The sequence below is a fragment of the Numenius arquata genome, chromosome 17 (assembly GCF_964106895.1).
Source record: "Numenius arquata chromosome 17, bNumArq3.hap1.1, whole genome shotgun sequence".
In the NCBI taxonomy this organism is placed as follows: domain Eukaryota; kingdom Metazoa; phylum Chordata; class Aves; order Charadriiformes; family Scolopacidae; genus Numenius; species Numenius arquata.
Genome location: NC_133592.1, coordinates 8,633,117 through 8,654,467, shown reverse-complemented (window position 1 = coordinate 8,654,467; position 21,351 = coordinate 8,633,117). Strand labels below are relative to the sequence as shown.

The 21,351-nt window shown below is 53.0% G+C and overlaps 1 protein-coding gene across 2 annotated transcripts in view; it reads right to left on the bottom strand.

The window, feature by feature from the left end:
* The window catches only part of MGAT5B (alpha-1,6-mannosylglycoprotein 6-beta-N-acetylglucosaminyltransferase B), a 66,318-nt gene that overhangs the window by 30,556 nt on the left and 14,411 nt on the right, over positions 1 to 21,351 (bottom strand). For both annotated transcript variants that reach the window (XM_074160107.1, XM_074160109.1), the window contains exon 3: positions 10,773 to 10,917. In XM_074160107.1, the coding sequence (XP_074016208.1) occupies positions 10,773 to 10,917 (145 nt within the window). The remainder of the gene's footprint in view (positions 1 to 10,772; positions 10,918 to 21,351) is intronic.

The following is a 21,351-nucleotide window of genomic DNA, read 5'->3' as shown; positions in this document are numbered from 1 at the left end:
CCCCAGCAAAGCCCCAGCAGGGCTCGAGATCAGATTCCACCAGTTCGAATAGCTGCGGACGCCGTCTATCGAATTAAACCTCGCAATCAATACCGTCCCGGGTAAACAGCACCATTAAACTCATCTACATAACACATTGCGCAGACGGAGCCAGGGAGCGCTGTAAAGAGGCCGGTTGTCAATTAAAACCTGGTGAAATAAATAAAAGGGGAAGAGGGCTCAATCCATCAGCAGCGGTCCCCTGCCAGGCTTGACAAGGAGCAAGCTCTCCACCTCCAAATGCCTCGCCTGCCATTTCCACCACAAACAACAACCCTGTCTCGACGAGGGCGGTTATCGCAGTACATAATCTCCCCTTCTGCAGCATCTGGGTCATAAGTTTTTCCTCCTGCTGCTGCCGAGATCATTATAATACAAGGAAATGTCATAAGCAGTGAGCAAAAACCAAAAGGGCTACCTTGAGTACTCCTGGCACAAAAAATATGTGCTGATGTCAGGTCCTTCCCGGTGAAGTTTTATGCTCGTTCTCCAGCAGATCAGTGAACCCGAAGGCTGGGATTTAAAGTACCTCTGTCCTCAAGGCTAAAAAAATCCTAGTTTTATGAACCGATACTGCTTCAGTTGTTGATTTAAAGTCCATTCGCTAGCAGCGAGCAGCCCACATTTTTCCTTCTGGCATGGTTTATGACCATCAATATTCAGCCTGCATACCTCCACAGAGAGCCACATATCTTAGGCTTTTAAGAAATAATAATTAAATGCAGAGGACACCATTGCCCCCAAGTAACATTCAACCTTTGCAGAGAATAAACCCCAGGTACCCAGCCAGCTGCTGTAACCGCGGCAGCAGGGAGGTGGCTCATGAGGCCCTGGTAAAATATGGGCACAAAAATGACCTGCAATAAGCTCTGCTTGTCAGTGTGGCTCCGAGGAGATAAAATCCTCTTGGTCTGAGGGTTGCAGAACTCAACCAGCCCTGAAAGCTCAACAAACCCCCCATTTTTCCAACCCTTTTTTCCACCCACCAGCAGCTGTCGGACCAGGCAGGTGATGCACAGGCACTTGGTAAACAGGGAAAGCCGGGATGGGCAGTTTAGGAGCAAACATCCCAAGGATGCTGTGAATTTAGAGCCAGGGAATCGAGCCTCCGGCTCCAACAACAGAAGAGGGACATTGGCTTGGTGGAGGATGCTCCTCAGGTTGCTCCATCACTCATGGCAAGGAAAGAGGATGAGCACAGCCACAACAGCTCTGCTCCCAGGCTTCAGAGCACCTGCGTGCCCACCATCCAAATTCTGCCTCCTCCCAGAAGCTATCCCAATTCCCACTTGGGTCCTAACCTGCTCCCAAACACCAAAGTAATTCGGTGAAACCCAAAAGCCAAGAGGAACCTCGGTCCCCATCTCCTCTCTGATGACCTTCAGACCGCAGCTCAGCCAGGGCTGAGCACTGGGCACCCACAAACACGTTCAAACAAAGATCAGGATCTTTATCCCAAATAAATGGCTTTCTTCCAGGCTCAGCCAAGTCCTGCCAGAGCTCTGGCCACAGCAGCGGTTTCCACAGGATGATGGAACCTATGCCAGCTTGCCCAGCTCTTGCAAGCTACAGCTGCTCCCCAAACACAGAGATTTCAGCCCAAAGCCCTTTGACGTAAAATGTGTGAACATCACACTCAGACAGCACTCCCAGTTCTCGCAAACAGGGCAACCGTGCCGTATGGGCTCTGCAAGGCTTTCCCCAAAACACAGAGGGTTACTGCGAAGTGACACAAAAAATGCCCACCGTAGTTCTTGGCATATACTAAAATGATGGAAAAATGGTAGAAAACATCCCTCTGAAATAAGGAACCAGGCTCAAATCTCCCACCACTTGCACGCTCATCACCCTTACTGGTCAAACTGGTTTTCTCCAAATCCCCATGACTTTGAGGGAGGGGTTTCATGCTTTGGGGTGCAGAGCCATGCTCCCACGTCGGGAGCACTGATGGGTCCTGGCGTTAGCTCTAACACGGGCAGCACCGAGTCAGCCTCGGTGGTTTTATCCGCTGGGCAACAAGGCTACCACTTGAGCGGCAAATTTCATTTAACATATTAAAGAGATGACAAGAAGGTTAAGCACAAGTTACATCACCTATCATTACAGTGATGTGTCACCTGGGCAGAGGACAAGAAAATAAAACATTTAAAGCAAAACCTCAAACGCAAAAAGGCTTTCTGTAGTTTGTCAGAATTTGATGCTTTATTCTTAGTAACTAGAGACACTGGGAATTACAAGGTAAGTGGCTTATTCCGCTCAGTGACAGCGAGGCAGGAGGGGGATATCTCACCGTGTGTCCCCACCCGAGCTGGGACACCAGCACGGCCCCCGCCAGCCCGGCGGAAAGAAGAACTCGCTTCCAGCGCTACCGCTGCACTGCGAGAGCAACGGGCTTTTTTTTTCTTCCTTGTTGCTTTTTAGATTTTTCTATAGCGACAATATAAATGCCACCAAAATGCGCTGGGGCTGTGCCAGCTATTGAAACTATAGTAAATTACTATGGGTTTTCTAGAACAAATTTTTCCCTGGGACCTTAAAACCGTTTACTACAGCAAATACAGTACTTTTACTTCTAACCATCAATATTGATTTCATCTTTATTATTTTCAGATTTATATTTCCCCATGTTGATTAAGATTCAGATCACACTGTGCCTTATAATGCACTGTATACAGTATTCATCTCGTTTCAAAAACCGCTATTAAGATGTATCTTTCCCCACTGGCAGATCATTTGCCATATAATATAGCCGGAGGTTGAGTTTTCCTTTACTTTTTTATGCATTAATTTGGTTCCCTTCACTTTGTCTCTTGTCCCCAACCCCGCAGCAGCAGCTCAGATTCAGCCTGCTTATCCCTTTACAAGGCACTGTATTTTTATTGCCTTTTCTAAAAGTGGCATTATGAAAAGATGAATCTCTTTCTATTTGTGTGTTGTCTTCATAATACAAGCCCTAAACATATTTGCTTGCTCATCCGGTATTTCTTGCTATTAACTGGTGAAGGCAGCGGCTTTGGGAAGACCGATACAGATGGGAAAAAGCAGGTATTTTGAAGATAATACATCAACAAATGCAACATTCGCACAGAGCAGTTTACCAAAGGATTTCAACTTGCTCATTACGACGTCTGCGCTGCCATTTGCCTCTTTAAAGATTGATTATTTTTTTTTCCCAAAGACCCAAGGCAGAGCAGGAAGCAGCTGGGAAGCGTGCCCGGGAATGGTGCTGGGCTCTCGCTGCTTCCCTGCTCCGGGGACACCAATCATCCCTCAACGTCCAGCCCCACGACAGCCTCGCTCTCTGGGACAGGGAGCTGAAATCCCAGAGGGAGCACTGATGGATAACCCTTCCCAGCAATGGGAAAAGGGCCTTTCCCATCCTCCTGGCTCCTGCTGCAGCTTTTGAGGTGCTGCCTGTTAAAATAACTCCAGGGGTATCTCCTGGAGAAACCAACCCCTAGGGCACATCCCAGAGGGCCACCTTGCAGGCTCAAGCTCCTCTCCCTATCTACCCATCCATCCATCCCTCCCTCCCTTCCTCCCTCCCTCCCAGTGGGACAGGCTGAAAGTTGCCCAACACCTGGTGGTGGACAAGCCAAGGGGTCCCCAAAAATGTAGGGAAAAGCCCTCCTGTCCAAGTGCTAGATAAGTTAAAGAGGTGATTTAAATCTCTGAGAAGACAGAGCAATTAAGAGCTTTGCTCCTCTGGTGTAAGAGAATCCAATTCAACCTCATCAATTCCGGAGGCAAAACTTTCCTGGGGGATCCATGGCCTCGTGCACATCTCTGTATCCTCTCCAAGGCGGCTTGCACCCAAAGGGCTGGGAACCAGGCCTGCCCACAGGGAAAAGAGCAAGGACATGAATGGGTTACTGGGTGGCGAATGCTCTCCCTAAGATTTGGGTCACGGTCCCCCGGCACCGATGCTCCCAATAGCGGTGTAGCCAGCGAGGCAGCGGTGGCCGGGCGAGTGCCCCACTCACGAGGCTCAGCTGCCGGTTTTGTGTTTATTTGACTTGTAATCCTGGCTTTAATCCTCGTAACTCCGGTGCTGGAGCTATTACCCTAAGCTCGGATAAACAACCTTGGCTTGGTTTGAGCTGGGGGTCCGTGCAGTGCAGGGGCAGCACGTGGGGTACCGAGATGGGGAGCACGGGGGGGTCCCATTCCCTGCTCCGCTTGGGAAAGGCTCACACCCCCAGGGAGCAGAACAAAAGCCCTAAGCCCTGGTTGATATCAGCTTGGCAGAAATTTATAGTAGCATTACGGGGGGGGGGGAAGAAGTGCTGGTGAAAGGCAGGGGCTGATGCGTGGGACTCGCTGCTTTGCTGCCCCCGGCGTGGGCTCTGCCGGGGCACTCAGCTCCTCACTGCCTTTCCTGGCACCAGACACGGACAGGGATGCTGCAACCTCCTCCAGAACCACCTATCAGAAGGCCCATACAACTCAGAAGTGGGTTTATGCTTCACAGGCACCTCCCGCCAGTCAATGGGATAAAAATTTAAAAATAAATAAAAAAAATTTTAAAATCCCACAACAGCGTACGCTGCTTCCAATGCAATTTCTGGTATGTCCATATACTGCAATCTTTTCCATTACACCTCAGGGCTGAGACAAACAGCTCGGTCTCCCCTCCATGAACACCCGAATAAAGACCTGAGTTCGCTCTGGCTGTGTTTGCACTTGTTGGGAATTCACCCTGGGCAAATATCCCAGGGGACACGTTTTGGGATGGGAACATCCCTTGGGAACTCATCCAAAACAAATGTTGGATGATGCACGGGCAGGGCCCTGTCTGAACTCCTCCAAGCTACGAAATAAATCTCATAATAAATACCGGAGCATTTTACTCACTAAAATACTTCCATTTATTTTCATTTCAGTTCACTGCGGGTGACGTTTCTCACACAAATGCATTTAGAGGATCAGACCCAAAGCCCAGGGAGGATGCTGCCATTTTAGGGAGCTGGCAAAAAATTTCATTTAAAAAATGAGGAAAACCAACTTCTCGATCAAAGCCAGTATCTCACCAACACAGGCCAGCGAAGTATAACGAAGATTAAAATATTTTATGAGTGCTATAAAGTGCTGTGAGCTCCTTCCCAAGCAGAACACGAAGCCAAAGCCACAAGCCCAAACCTTCGCTTCCCCCCTGACTCCCAGAGCAGCACCGAGCCCAGCCACACGCCCGGCAGCAGCGGGTTTTATTTATGTGAACACGAAGGGTCACGGACAGGCGGGTTACGGGATCACTCACTTTGATATATGTTCATCTTCACTTGATTGGGGCATAAATCAGATCTATTTGCCTATGTGCTCGAGTAGCCTGATGCCGGCTGTGAAAAACCGCCTTCGGTGAGCCACAGAGACATCGCCAGCCTCAGCAGTCTCCACTAAGAGGGACCTGCCAAAAAAAATCAGACCAAAAATACCCAGTTTTGACCATGGCAGGGGATCCCCTGGACAGGATCCTCTCCCGAGCCCGTGCTTCTCTACGGCCCTCAGCCTCGTATTCCTTGCCAGCTGGGTGTTTCGTGGGCACGCTTCACTTCGTTTTGGGTTATTCTGGCAGCCTGTGTGCCCACCATCAGCACTGCCGCCACCCCGGACACCCCTCTCCATCGTCCCCATTCCCTCCCAGCTGGGGAGCCCCTCCGGAGGGTGCTGCTTGCTCCCAGCTGCTCCCAGATCAGGGACATCTGATGGAGGATTAATGGGATCTGATTTTCCTTGTAGGGTAAACCACAGCCTGGGCAAAGGCACCCCGGTGCCACGCTGCTCCCCATCCCACAGCACCATCACCAGCCCCCCCCGCCCCAAAGCCCTGGGCTCTGCTCGCCCCGGGGGCTTTCCCTGTGCAAGCCACCCGAGACAACACAACCACAGCACGAAAACGCCACCAAGAGCACTTTGCCTCCACGTGTTAATGCATCGAGAAGCCTCATTTGCAAAGCCCTGCATTAAAGCAGCCCCCAGCGTATCAATGTTTCAGGCTGGAAAAGCACAAAACAAACAGAAAGCGGAGCCTATGGCAGAATTAAGTTCAGGAAATTGAGCTGGAGGTGCTGGGGGGGGGCACAAGCCCGGGAGCAGGAGGGGAGGGTGTGAGTGACCTGGGCACACAGGGGCACCAGTATCCCCGTTGCGTTGGCGATGCCCACCACCCTCCCAACGAGCCCAGAGCCCCTTGGACAAGGTGGGGGCACAGGGATGGATCCTGATCCCCTGGCCACCCTGTTAGTGGTACACAGCCACCTCTCCGCTCTGCCTTAGAGGGAAAAGCTATTTATCTCAGCTGCCAGGCATGAATTTCCCAGTGCATCTCCTCCTCTGACCCTGATGGGGACTCCAAGAGTGAGAAGTCCTCCGAGAACCCCTGAGCTGTGCCTGTCCCCTCTAATTTAATGCCAAAAGCATCCAGGCCTGGGCTGGAGATGTCCTCAGGAGCTGGCAAGAAACAATTTGCCACTTCTGCCAGGATGAAACAGCTTGTGGGACCCGTGAGGAAGGTGAGCACCGGGGAGGAAGGCGAGCACCAGTCACTGGGCTCCCCTACCAGCCTCATCCCTGATGCTGCTCCCAGGCTGAGCTCCACTCCACAAAACAACCACCCAGCAAAGCCGGGCTGGGTCACAGGATGGCTCTTACCTTCCCCATGGGCTGCTTCGGGGCTCTGCTCGCTCTGGACAGCTTTCACGCTACGTCACACCAGCCTCACCTTGCAGATGCCCTCGCTGAGCCCCCCAGCACGCCGAGGAAATGGGGAGAGGACGCGTGGAGGGGTCAAACACCGCTCCAGGCTCACCTGGAGAGCAGGGAACCGCGGCATCTGGCAGCGATTTTTCTAAAGCCAGCTTATCAACGGCGACAATTCAGGAATTAATAGAGCCAGGCTGGCAGGATGCAGGAACATCACCCATTTAGTGTCATATTGTGAGACTTTTAATTACTGGGGGAATATGGAGTCATGTAATGATTACAAGAACAAATACTTAAAGTGTGTGGAAATTAACTGAGCCTTGGCAGTAATTAAGCTTGAAGATTAATCAGTCGTTAGCAAATAACACCCTTTGCAGGCTAACCACTATGTGGGGGAGAGGGACGACCAGGGATGCTGGAGCTGCAAGTCCTCAGACTTCCCCACTGCCACCTCCCCGTGGGCACGGTACAAGTTGGGGGCAACCTGGCTCCTGGAAAAGGGCTTCTCCAAGCCCCGGCGCTGTCGGGTTATGGGGCCAGCTTGGATCAGCCACTTTGGACCCCTTCCCTCCCAAGAGCTTTCCAGTGGGGGGACCAACACTTCCACTGCAAACTAATATTTCCCTTGCCCAGTAAATAGCTCTCCAGAAGGCTTCCACAAGTACTTCTAATTTCCTCCCCCTCTGATGATTTACGAGGGTTGCATTCAATTAACAGCGGTATTGATTCTTCTGCAGCTGACTGGCAGACTGCTTGCCCTCGTTAGGGAACCCATCATTTACCTTCCCGGTGTGGGCAGAGGGGAGTCCTGGGAGGGATGGAGAAGGGATCCAGCACTGCCCAGAGGCATAGTCTCTGTCCCCCTGCCCCAGTGTGACACCCCACAAAACCCCATGGCAGCTCTCCTAAGGAGGACATTGGACATTTGGGTCTTCTGAGAGTTTTATCTAAAGCACTGCAAGGGGCTGGTGGGATACATATGGAGGCACCTATAGAGTATTCAATCAGACAGCACCTATGGAGCAAGATAGATCTTGGAGCAAATTTCAGCCACATAAAGCTGCCTGCCCTGACACCTGGGGGGCTTTCCAAGGCAGATCGTTAATTACACCCTATTCATTTAAATTCTCCATTGCATTTTCCAGGGGGAAAAGCCACCCCTGCCCTCCCCCGGCGTGGCGCTGGAGGGGGACAATGCTCACAGGGGCTGCGAGTGATTAATTACGGGGCTATTCCATAAAGTCCACCAAAACCTTCACCTCTTTCATTTGGGCTCTGCAAACCCAAGTTCTCCCGATTTTGTCAGAGATCCAGCGTTAAGCAGGAGAGCACTTTGTGAAAACAAGAATTAATCCACTTTTGCGCAGGTGGAATTGCAAGCCCACGCTCGTGGCTTTGCTGAGCAGGGAAGGAGACGAAGGCGGCCGCTGTGCTAACCAGAGACGCTTTAAGGAATAAAATCCCTTTGAAATTAGCACCCTTTAATTGTATTATCTCTCGCTGACAGCTTCAAGTCGGTCACTGGTGATCAAAGAGAGACAGAGAAAGGGAGGGAAAGTGGAAACAAGCCCTTGGTGGAGTCTCAGCAACCTAATAATGAACAAGATCAGGGCATCTCTGCAGCCACGGGGCTGATCTGGATTCAGGAGACACAGCTCAGTCCTGGTGTGGTTGGTGGTGCCTGGTGGCCCTCAGCACAGGGTGTCCTCAGGGTCTGCAGCCCCTTACCCGTCAAGGGACGGGGACCTCAGAATACCTCTGCCCAGCTCCATGGGGTCTCAGCCCAGGTTTCACACCAGCTGCTATTCAATTCCCACCAGGATGCTCCACACGGCTCTGGAGAGCATCCTTCTGAGCAGCAGGGTCAGCCCGGAGCCAGGCTCTGCTCGAAGCAGGGGGGCAGATGAGGTGCATTGGTTCTGCACCCTTCCAGCTGCCTCCTGCACTCCACAAAGGAGGGCAGGGACCGGGACACGCCAAGAAAGGTCACTATGGATGAGGGAGCATGCCTGGCAGCAGAGACGGAGCCACTCAAACCTGCTGAGACCCAGCACAGCTGTAACACTCCAACGTGTCTCCTCTGACCACAGACCTGGGGGCTGCAGGAAGGAGGGGAGCGCTTGGGAAACACTTCACAAGTGTTTGCAAATGCTGCCAGTGCTTCATTACAGACCAGCACAGCAAAAATCCATCCACGAGAAACCCCTCCACAATGGTTGTTTCATCTGGAGATGCTCTGCCCCGTGACCAAAACCTGATCTTCAGAGGTGAGAACAAGGTAATGACACAGATCGGTTCTGATGCAGGACCAAGTGATGGGACTTGAATGCACTTAAGGGGTAATTTATATGGAACAAAAGGTGGTAAACTAGTTGCCCCTGATTTTCTGTTCATGAAATTTCTGTAATCTCAACCACTCAAGCCCATCTCAGCACATACGCAAAACCCGAGGCTGTTTCAATGTGCTGGGTCCATAAGGTCCCATCCTCTCCGGTCTCTCCAAGCGATGGCCCCAGAGTCACCAGCCACGTGGCAGACCTGAAAGGCGAGATCCCCACCCGCAGCGATTGCTGCCAGTTCACATAAATGCTTTTAAGTTTATCTCCTGGCTGCTGGTGTACAGAAATTACCGTCACCTGAAACTACTGGTTCTTTTAACAGGAGATTGGCCAAGAAAATCATCAAACGTGAGCGAGCGCCTTCCAGTCACTGGAGGTAATAGTCCTGTCCATTCCTCTCCAGGATTACTGTTGTTCTCGCACGCTTGGGTACCAGCCAGCCTCCTAACGGCAAAATCCCCAGCACCTGCCATTACCCAGGTAAATTATATTTTTCAGTGGTGGAAATTTTGTTACTTAAAAGGCAAGACCACGCACTCCGAGGCTGCCTGTGCAGCTTTAATTCACGTGTGCACGCAGTATGGCACAGCACAGCCTTTAATTACAGGCTCACTTACTCTATTTTCCATTATAGGCGCAAAAGAGTCTCGCAAGGAAAGCAAGGGAGAGAAATGGAAATGAAGATGGAGAGAGGGAGGCAGAGGAGCCCCCGCCGGCTGTCGAGCGGCAGGAGGCAGAGGTGGGAATGCCAGGCGGGAGCCATCGGGATGCGCCGCAGCTCCCGCGCCGGCTCTGGTGGCACGGCACAGAGCAGCGGTGACCACTGCATGTCACCTGCGGGCCACCCACCACTCACGCGTCACCTGTGACCCCACCTGAGCAAAATCTACGCTGGCATCTTCTCCACACCGCAGTTTGTGCTGCCCTGTGGTTTTTCCATCTCTGCCCTTCCACATCCAAGTCGCTTTAGTTACCATTTTTGCCGACCTTAGCGTGACAGCCAAATTAGTATTAATAAACGTTTAAAGGCTCTCAAAGCAAAGGGAAATGTCTCTTTAGTGAGAGGGAAGGTCTGACGGCATCTCTCAATCTGCTGACTGGGATGGATGCGGTGTGTGGATCACAGGGAGCCAGGATGGAGCTCTGCCCCGAGAGTGTTTCGGGGCCCAACAATTTGCTCCTATTTCATTTTAAAACCTTGCTCAACTCCAAGGCTGAACGTATCAGCCCTGGATCTCAAACAAGAATCATTTCCACAGCCACCTGAGGAATACGGGCACAAAGAAACCACCGTGAGATCGCTCTGGGATTTAATGGCAGAGGGAGCATAGCCCACGCACTAGGTACTGCTCCAGCCATCGGCCAGTCCCACCTCCAGCTCCACCACAGCACGGCGGTGGAGAGACACCCTCCCACACTGCAACACCAGCAGCTGGCAACAGGTGCTACAGCAAATCCAAAAAATCACAGCAATTTCAGAAACCCCAAAAGAAAAAGGTTCCAGAAACAGCAAACACCAAGACTGCAAAAGATCTTCCCAAGCCCCATGCCCTGGTGGGCTCCACCATCCCCACGTAGCAGCTCAGCCCAACACTGCAGAGCATATGAGGATTTTTTTTTTGCTCCTGCAAACCCCTCCTTGAGCCCAGCGCCGCTCCACGGGGTCTGCACGGGGCATCGGCGCGGCCGACTGACCTGTCCAGAGGGAATCGCGCTTCGTCCCCTTTGTGGAAGTCAGTGCTATTCTCCAGCCTGGCCAGGATGTCCATCCTCTTCATCAGCATCTCCAGCATGTCGCTCATTCGCCGCAGCACCCCTCGGGACTCCAGCGCGCCCATCACTGCAGGCACACAAAGAGCAAGCGAGACACAGTCACGGACTGGGGGCTGCCGTGTCGGACCGAGAAAATACCCCTCCCCACGGCTTCAGCCCCAAAACTGCTGGTGGTCCTGCATTCCCCAGCCCCGCTGATGGGCTCGGTGGTTTAGGAACCATCTTGGGTTCCTGCTGTCCCTGATATCCCCTCCCCAGCTCTGCCCACAGACCCACAGCCCCATTGTCCTGCCCGTGGGTTAATCCCTGCCTGTGCCCGAATCCCGCTGGGCTGCAGCTCCTGGTATCCAGCAGTTACACCAGCCCTGGATCCAGCGTCCTCACCTGCCTCTCCAGGGATAAATTCCTGACTTGTCCATCCCATCCAGCCCGTCCCAAGTGCTTGTGGCAAACCAACTTTATTCTCCAACCCTAACCAAGCAGACTTTCATTTTGCACTTCTATTTTTTCACTCTCCAAGACCCACCGAGCCCAGCATCCTGCCTTTGCCAGCAGCCTGCAGGCCATGCTGAAGGAAAAATCATGGGAAATGAGGCAAATAGGTCGTCCTCCCCCAACACATCCTCCCAGCAGCACCAGATTTTCCTGTTGCAGAGAAGAATTTCTTTGCTACCCCAAATCTGCTACAGGGTGGGTGCCCCAGCACTGGAAATAGCTCACTGCCGGTACACTGCATCTCATCAAACCCCCCCCAGGGTTTGCTGGGGGGAAAGCAAAGGGAAAGCAGGGAAAGCCCCCAATTCCCAGCCGCGCTTAACGCTCTGCTTCCCATGGGTTTGCACACCGTTGCTGTGCCGAAAGCGCCGGGGGACAGACGAGCTCCTGGCTCCCAGTTCGATCCGCTGTCTAGTGACAGGCAGCCCCGAGCCCGCAGCCAGGGAACAGAAAATAAAGCTCCTGTTTCATCTCAGCGCGGCTCATTTCACGTTAGTAATAACTTAATCAGTGCATAATCCCCTGAACTTCTCCCGTTTAGCTTATCTCCACCGTTCCACTCACATGTGCTTTTCAAGAGGCAGCACATATTTAATTTAGGGAGCAGCAGGAGGTGGGCGGGCGGCGCGGGGAAGGTGAGCGGCTGCCGGACACCCCAGGTGGCCATCGGGACTTACGGACATCTCCTGCATCTCCAAGCAGATGCAAAACCGGGTGCTGCAAAGCCAGAGGGTGGCTGTGCTGGTGCAAACCCTGCGTCCCCCACCCCAGCACTGCCAGCCCCAGCGCCCTCCCCACTCTCCCAGTAAACCACCCGCTCCAGATGCTGCGGTGCTGGAGCCCCAGATGCTGCGGTGCTGGAGCCCCGGCTGCCAGGGGTGGGTTCTCCAACTCTGATGGAGGGGGGTTGCATCGGGACCGCAGCCAAACTGGGGGCTTCGGCACTCGCATGTCCCCCTGCCAAGCTCCGGCCCCAGCAGGTATGGCATCACTGTGGTGGATTGTCGCTGTCAGACATGTGGCATGTGAACACCAGGGTACGAGCCAACCCTGAACCCCTCCAAGAAGCTGACACCGGGCCAGCCAGACCTCGCCAAGGGCCATCTTCCACTCTTGGCTGAGATTATCAGCAACACATTATTTTTTCCTGACGCTATCTAACAAAAGGGAAGAAAAATTGAGAGCAAAAGCAATTCCTCAAAAAAAAAAACACCCCGCCATTATTCATGGAGATTGAAACTGGGCTTTTTCCCAAACAATCCCTCACTCCCATGGCAAGAAGTCGGTGGCTTCTGCTTGAATTGGTGGGTGCCCAAAGTCCTGTGGCAGCCCCAGAACTCCCTGGATGGGTCCATGAACACAAGGAGCCACCTTTGGCCATCCCACCAGGAAGGTTTCCCAGTCCTCTGGGTGGAACGCAAGTCACAGCCTGTCCCATTAAGTGGTAGAAAAGCTAATGAACTCACAATTAAAAGATGCTACGGGGGGGAAAAGTGGAAACTTGGACCCTGGAGGTCAGTTTGTACAGGGGCCTCCCCAAACAACTGAGCAAACCGGGCAAAGATACAGCCAAGAAAGACAGAAAAGCTCCGAGATGGGCTTAAGTCAGAGAATCCCCATCAGTTATTTCCTCATGGGACTGAGTCCACTCCGCTGACATCCCCACCACGGCTGGGCTGTGTTCATGGCTCGCAGCCCCTGGCATCCTCCACCTACCCCAGGCAGCTTCCAGGACTGATCGCTCCCGGAACAGGGATTTCTGCCCAGGATTTGCTCCTGCTCTGACATCTCAGCACTGCCAGCAGGTCAGAGCTTAGACCTTGAACTCAGCTTTTGAGTGAGATGGAGACTGAGCATCCTTCTTGAACGCTCCTGTGCTGGTGGGTGAGTCTGAAGGTCAGGAAAAGGACCCCATACAACCCCTACAGCTGGGGTTAAGCTCAGAAGGACTTAAACCACAACCACCACGTTTCCACGGATGGAGTGGTGCTCCTGGCCCAAGGATTTGGATCCCAGCTTGTTCTGGGGGGGTCAGGCTGTGCTAATTCACCAGGAGGATGCAAGGATCATGCCTGGGAAAGCAATGGAGACACCCAAGAGCCGCTGCTGCTTCTGCCGCTCAGGGCTGGGCTCTCACCCCAATCTGTAGCCAGGCTGCATTCGTTTAATTACGAAGGCCTGTTTAGTGGGGCAGCTCATCTGAAATTTAAATGGCTGCTTGCAAAGCCCAGGCAGAGAAACAGCTCTGCCCCCTGATTAAAACCCAGACACACGTACAGAGCATGTCCCTGCAGAGGAGACCTGGGAAAAGCCCTTTCCCTCAGCACAGGATGGGTTACAGGAGCATCTCCAGCCCCACTAAGGGAGCTTAAGCCTGCCCTGGGCAGGGGGACAAGGGAAACTGAGGCACGGAGCTACACAGGGCTCACGCTTCCAGCAGGCAGCAGCGAGATGATGTCCATGGCAGGCATCCAGGGGTGCTCAGCGTCACATCCCCAGCACCCAAGCAAAGCTCCCCAGGGATCCCCCTGTGCTCGAGCAGGAGATAGAGATGGAGATTGCACCCACAGCCCAGGCCACCCAGCCAAGGATGCTGTTCTGAGTCCTCACCGCGGACGCACACCCCATAACCCAGCTCTGCTCCCAAATGGCTAAGGAGGAACCAGGATATTTCAACTGGGGAATGAAACCATTTACCCCCTGGATCCCGGAGAAGCTGGCAGCGAGCAGAGCCACAAGCCCCGGTCCCACAGCACCAGCCCGGCCCCCCTGCCTCTCCCGCTGGCTTCGCCGAGATTTCCCCTCGTGTCACTGCCATCATCCAATTTCCCAGCTGGTTTCAAGCGATTCCAGGATGCTTTTCGACAGCAAAGCTCACAGCTTTACTGTCAACAGTGAGCGGAGATATTCCTTCTCCAATAAGGAAATAAAAAAAAAAAAAACACCTCAAATCCTAAATAAAAATAGTAATAAAAAAAAAACCCTCAGCCTTCACTGGGTTATCTTCTCCGGCACCCTGCCAGAAAGCAGAGCTGTCGCGGGGCACATCTCCCTGGCTCTTGGAGACAAAGTCGAAGCCCTTCCTCATCAACACCTCTCTTTTTCTGTTCTTGGTCTTTTTTGTTGCTGTTGTTGTCGTTCCAGAAGCTTAAGGAGGATAACAAGAACAATTTGACATTTTTGGCAATGATTATTACATCTCTTGGAAAGTGTGTCTCATTAAAACCAAAAGAAAGGAGGAAAAGTGCTGAAGCGACTCTTTTAGAAATGCAAGAGCCAGGATTAATTTGTTAACCTGAAGCGGAGACCCAGGCCCCCGCCGAAGGGCTGCTCGGCTGCCTGGCAGCGGGTGCCAGCGGTGGGGATTGGGAGGATGGAGAGGAGCCCGGCCGGCACTGGGTACCCCCGGCTTCTCCCCTTCAGCCGGCGATGAAAATCCCCACGAGACTCCCAAACAGCACTGCGGGCAGGCAGGAGAAACCCAAACCCAACTCGATAGCGTGAAAACCCACTAAAATAGTCCTGCAAGATGCTCTTTTTTAAAAAAAAAACAAAAAAAAACCAAAAAAAAACCCCACAAAACACCACAAGCAAGCTGCTCATTACAAAGGAAAAATATTCTAATTACCCCGATAATCAGCAATGATGGGAAAGAAAACACCAATAAAACTGCTCAACAGATTAATTGGAGTTTGCTAAAGTATGACAGGTTTTTGACAGTTTTCCTGAGTGGCAGCCACTCTTTAAAGGCAATCACTGAACCTGACAGAGGTTTTCATAGCAGCACTAGGAAATAATGATTGCAATCAATCATATCTTACTGGATTTCATGAGACATGCTGGTAAACACAGCAGAGGGAGGAGAATTATTTATGGTGCTTCAGAAGAGCATACAGCTAAGTAATTGGATGAAATCAGGGAAAAAAAAAAAAAGAAAGCATCCCCTAAGGGTGATGTCTAGTGGAAGAAGAAATAGTTTCCCTGCGAAACCAGTGGAATAGTCAACAGCCAATCTGCTCAAATTTGGATGGGCTGAAACCCCGGAGAATTCATTAACAATACGCTCGTCTTTAAAATACCTTCTTGGAGCGAACACATCCCTGGGCAGGTGTCCCACCCTCTGCCATTACCTGCTGCTGAAACCTCCAGGAACGGGAGCCAGGATGGACGTGGGGGTGAGTTTTGCTACATGTGCAGACCTGGAGGCGAGAGTGAAGTTCAATGCCAGATGCCTCGGGGTGACGGCGCAGGAGAGCAGCTGAGAAAGCAGCGTTCCAGGCAGCGTCTCCAGCACGGCCGCGGCACGGGGCTGGGACCAGTGGAGATGATGCGGAGCGGCGCTGGCGAAGCCCAGGCTGTGCCACAGGGTGAAGGAGCACACGGGATGGAGTTTCCATGCTCAGGCATCGTGTTTTGGGATCCCGAGCATCCTCCCCACGCCTCCCCACCACCGCTCAAGCTGGGAGCCAGCTCCACCCAGCACCTCACAAGCACGGAGGGAGTGTGTGGGATGTCACCCCATCACACAGGTTTGCGTGTGGCACTAGGACACTTGAGCTGAGGTTTTCAAAAGGAGCTGGAACACTTTGGGAGGAGAAAAAAAATTGCATTTTGGAGGCGTGTTCCCTTTAGCTGCTTGGACTGATTCAAAGCTCCTTGCCCTGCGTAGCTGCTGGACCCAGATGACATCTCCCTGTCCCTGGGTCACTCGGCCCCATCCTGCTCGAGGGGTGTCACACCGCTCAGCGCTGGCTTCATGGTGAGGAGATGGGGAAAGAGAAACACGTAGGGGAAATGGTGCTGGAGCTGCACAACGGTGCTCGGCCCAACACATCCCTCGTGTTTTCTTCCTAGCGGGTGCAGGACCCTGGTGCCACCCCGCGGGTGCAGAGGTGGCATCTCGCCTTGGTTGCTTACAGGGAGCCCACCCACCTAAAAACCGGTCCAGTTTCAACATGAGAAAAAGCCTCCCTAACCCAGCAGCCACAAGAGCCCATCTCCCGGGGGGAGACCTGGGCCCACATCGGTGTGAACGGCGCCAAAACATCCCCCTGACATTTAAAATGCAATTCCACAATTTATCTCCGCTGTTCATAACGTGGCTGATTTGTTGTTGATTTTTCCCCCCACCACCACTTCTCAGACATAAGTCATATCCCTGCCTGGCTGTCTCGCAACAGCTCAACGCTCCAGTACAAGCAGGGAATTTGCTCTGAGATGGTGAGATATTACTTACGTCCATTGAAAATACCAGCTGAATTCATTTCAATCTAAAGCATCATTTGCTTTGCTTTGTTTTTCTCCTTTAAAGGACAACTTCAGGCTACTTAAACCCCTCAAAAGGACAGTGTACTTTTGAAGGATTTCTTAGAGAAGAAACTGGAGCATCCCCAGCGCAGCTGGACCCAGTTCCTCGGGTGACCGTTACCCAGGGCTGTCCCGGGGACCCCATCCTCCCAGAGGGCACCCACCCAGGCACCTCGGGAGCAAAGCACCAGCCCTTTGTGTCTCTCCTCCTCCCACGCTTCTCTATTTACTTTCACTATTGATTTTGATTCAAGCAGATTAAAAGACCAAAGAGCCAACTAGCCAAGGGCTCCGGCTAACCCTGACGCATAATCCATTAAAATCACAGCCTAGAGACTCAGCACTAACCGGCAACAAGAAAGCCCAGGACCAGGGTGGCAGCAATGGCCATCTCCCATCCCCATACCTTCAGCGCCCACCCTGGGGGAAACCTGCTCTGGGGACAGAGGAGGTCCCGCTGGGCGGCTGCACCCCTCGAGGGCACCCAGCCAGTTGTTGCCTCCAGCAAACCCACCCACATTCACCATTAAATTGCTATGGATTTATTATTTTAATTTATACAGAAAAAAAAAACACAGACCTGCTTAGCCAGTGCCCCAACACAAAAAGCACAAGGAGGCACACAGGGAGTTGTCACACCACCACCAGCAGCAATTTGCACCCTGAGAAGTCCACGGAGCAGCTTGGGGGCTGCCAGTGAAGCGGACGCTTCTGTACGGCTCCAGCTGCACCATCGATCTGCTGCTGAGCTGCTGGAAACGGCCAGCAACCAAGTGGTTCCTTGGTAATCAGCCAAATTAAGCAGCCTTAAGCCACCGGCTGGTAAAGTGGATTATGTCCCACCTGCCTGCTATCATCTGCCCCCTGGATTTATCCATCCCCTCATCCACTGCTGTGCAATCAGTGGCAAATGTGCAGCCTCAGGGATGTTTTTGCTCCTCCTCACCACATCCATGGGCAGGCAGAGCCCATCAGGCCCCGCAACACCCTGCACGGCTGGCTCCGGCACCGTGGGGCTGGCAGCCCTGTGCCACCACCCAGCCAGCCAGGAGCCAACCCTACTCCCGGACAGTCACGTACTTGGGCTCTGCTCTCCCGTGCTGCCAACGGCTTCATGAGTGATGAGCCATACCTCTGCTTTCCTTCTGCAGCTCCGCACCCCAGCAGGTCCTCCCCTGGGAGGGTGATGTCCCCCAGGAGGGCAATATCCCATGGGGAGGTGATGCTCTCAGCAGGTGATGCTCCCCGGCAGGATGCTGCACTAGGTTTCATGGAGGAGTTTGGTTAGAGAAAGGTCTTGAGGAAACCTCAGTCTCCACCCAAGGTGCCACCAGCCCTGCCTTCAGTTTGCTGCTTCGCAGAGCATGGAGGGAGGGTGCCAGGGCGGTGTCCCTGTGCCAACCCCACTGGGTCTGGGGTCTCACTCCCTCATTCAGGGCAGCCCTTCAGCTGCAGGACCCCGAGCTGAGCCCACAGAAGGGGCTCCTGCTGCTTCTCCAGCCAAACCAGCTCCTCTTGCCCCCCTACCTGAAAGGAAGCGCCTGTAAGAGCAGACTGCAGCTCTCTATCTCCATCCTAACACATGTTCACTCCCTATTTCCATATAAATAAGAAAAGGCAGGAAGCTGAGCAATACAAATAGACACTTAAATTCACAGACAGGAGCATTTCATTACCAAAAGGGAGAGTGCAGGGCTGTTCTCCCCAACTTTTCTTATTCCTTTCGCCCCCAAGCACACACCACAGACCTGGAGTCCCCCGTGGGGCATGGGAATGGTCCCACAAGCCCTGTCACAAGCCACCACTCTCCAGGCAAAATGAGCTTGGTCCGGCAGGTAGCTGGGGAAGAGGAGACAAATATCCACGACTTCAGCACAAGCTGCAGTTTAGCTTTTATTTATTTCCTTTATTTAACCCCATCTTTTTCCCCCTTCTCCATTCCCCTTTCACTTTTTTTTTTTTTTTAAGAAGTACCAGCAGGGTATTTTTAGTTGCTCCTCTATTGCCAGCCAGCACTATTTTAAATTGCGTTTTAAAGCTGTTCTGCAGTGCTCCAAACACCTCACACTGCAGGCGAGGCTTTCAAACTACAAGATTAACATCGATTTTAAATTGCTTCCTAAAACACAAGTGCTCCAGCGCAAGGCTGGCTCAAGGGCAGCTGCCGGTAGCACAGCCCAGAGGACACTGGGGTTCCCGGAGCACGGCTGGACCCCGCACCAGGCTGGATGCTGTCAGCACCGGGGGAAAAACTGCACCCTGGTTTTGCAGCCAGAACCCCCAGCTCCAGGCAATGAGCAGCACACACCGGCCCCACGGCAGAGGGGCAGCCCCAGAGCAGCTCCACAGACCCACAAGCCAGGGACCCCCCCATCACCAACCCTTGGTCTTTTCAAGAGAGGCATCGCTCCAAGGGCATCGGTATTTAACTCAACTAGTTCTCCTCCTAACGGCCTCCGTTGCTGACCTGGGGAAAATCATGTTATCAGGAGCCGATGCCCCAAGGATCGCAGGAAATCAGCCCAAATCCCTCGGGCAGAGGAAGGATTCAACCCAGCATTTGCGTACCCCAAAACCAGCCGGAGAAAGTCTTCAGGTGCTCAGCAGCACCATCACTCCTCTGGCTCCTCACGTCCAGCGCTCCAGCCCACAGCCTTATTTACAGTTGCCCCAAAACGCTATGTTTCAAAACCAGCAGAACTCACTAATTTTAACATTTCCAAAATGATTACCGTTTCTCCTTCAGCCAAAAAATATTGGCCAAACACTGCCGGGCATCCTGCCACTCAGTTTCCAGGGGTGAATAAATCATCCCCTTCCTTCAAACCCATCAGCCTCCGCCGAGCCTGGCAGCCAGATCCTTCCAGCAGCAGCAGAACGGGGCAGCAGCCCAAAGCAGAGCCCGCGGGAGCCAGGGGGCATTGGCAGAGCCATGGGACCAGCCTCAGTTAATCTCTGCCTGAGCTGAACCGAGCCCCGCTCTCTCGTTTAGGCCAGAGAAACAAATAAATCAGTGGGAAAAAACAGCTTTTACAGAGGCTGCTATGGTTCCCACTGTGCTAGTTTTATTTTCTGAAGTACCTGCTGCCTCGCGGGCTCAGGATGAATTCTGATTTAGGAGTGAGAAGGGGTAATAAAAGCATAAAGAGCCATTAACATTCTTCCTGGCCGTGGTGGGGTGTTTGCTCATCACACATTGATGGAAATGCCATTTGACTTCCTTACGAGCTATAGAAAATCAATTAATTGGTTTAATCATTCCCTGGGAGTCGCTGCTTACGGAGATAACAGAGTGCCGGGGCCAGCGGGATGCTGCTCCTCCCTCCTCCGACATGGTGGTGGCAGGGAAGGGGCCAGCACACACCACTGCACCCACACCGTCATCTCCGCTCCACCAGTTTAAGACTCATGAATTCACACTTCCACCTTCCAATAAGTTCAGTGGCATTATTTTTTACTTTTCTTTTTAAGCCTGCAGGCATCCAATTGCGAGCAGCAATTGTATCACACGGGCACTTCTTCAGTAAAAGAGACATGTTCCCAGGGTGGATTAAGTGTTAACCGCTGCTACAGCGGCCCTTACACCGCTTCTTACCCCTCTGTGCCCCACAAAGCACCAATCTGCATTTTACCCCCCCAGCGCAGCCCCGCAGAAGCGGGCACTAACCCCTGGTGTCACCTGGAGCCCCCCACGCATGCCTTTATTCTCCTTATTTCGACAGCGCTCGTTCCCCTGCCTGCAACAGCAATTTCAGCAATTTTAAGAGCAGTAAAGTTTTACACGTCCACTTTAAACTCCCTTCCCAAGTGTGGGTTGGAGACGGGAACATGATGCATGTTCACCAGCCCGATGGGGGATGCAGGACTCCGGGGTGCCCACAGGGACACCAGAAGAAGCAGACGCAGGAGAGGACACACTTTTAATCAACCCCCACTTCCTCCACCCGGGCAAAGAACCGGTCTGCTCCAAAAAGGTGCAAATTAAGGACACCCCTGTGTTGCCCATGGGGGTGCGATGGCAGGACCAACACCCAGGGATGCTACACAGCGGGCAGCTGACACCCACTGTCACACCCAGCATTGCCCATGGCCATCACCAGCAGCCATTCCTCAGCACAGAGCACCGCTTTAACCCATCATTAAAGAAGCCTCCCCACACTCAACGGGAAGAGCAGAATAAGTCGTTATCGCTGCCACGTGCGGCGTTATCCACTTAAAAGAGCCCCTGGAACCACCGAGCATCTGGCAGGAGCCGGCAGGGATCGAGTCTGGGTGAGGGGGAGGCAGGGTTTGAGGCAGGAAGCCCTCACCCTGCGTCTGGGCTCTGCCTTGCTTTGGCACCTCCATTAACCTCCTCCTCCCCACTGGTGCTTGGACAATGAGGAAGCAAGAGGACGGTCCTGAGCAGCGGGAGCTGCCAGAGCACAGCATCTCTGGGCCAGCCAGAGAGACGGACCCACCGCCCCAGCCTTCTTCTGGAGGAGGAAAAAGCAAAAGCCCACCTTCCTCAGCACGGCTCCTCGCCAAGGAGATGCTCCCAGTATCGACCAGCTCGGCTTGGCACTAACTTCGTGCAGCATCCGCTGGCTGCTCCGGCCCCTGAAGCTGCTTGGAGCAGCTTCGGATGGGACAGACGCAGGGAGGCTGGAAATGAGCCCCAGGAATCCAAGAGCTGCCCAGCACGCTCCTCCCCATGGGT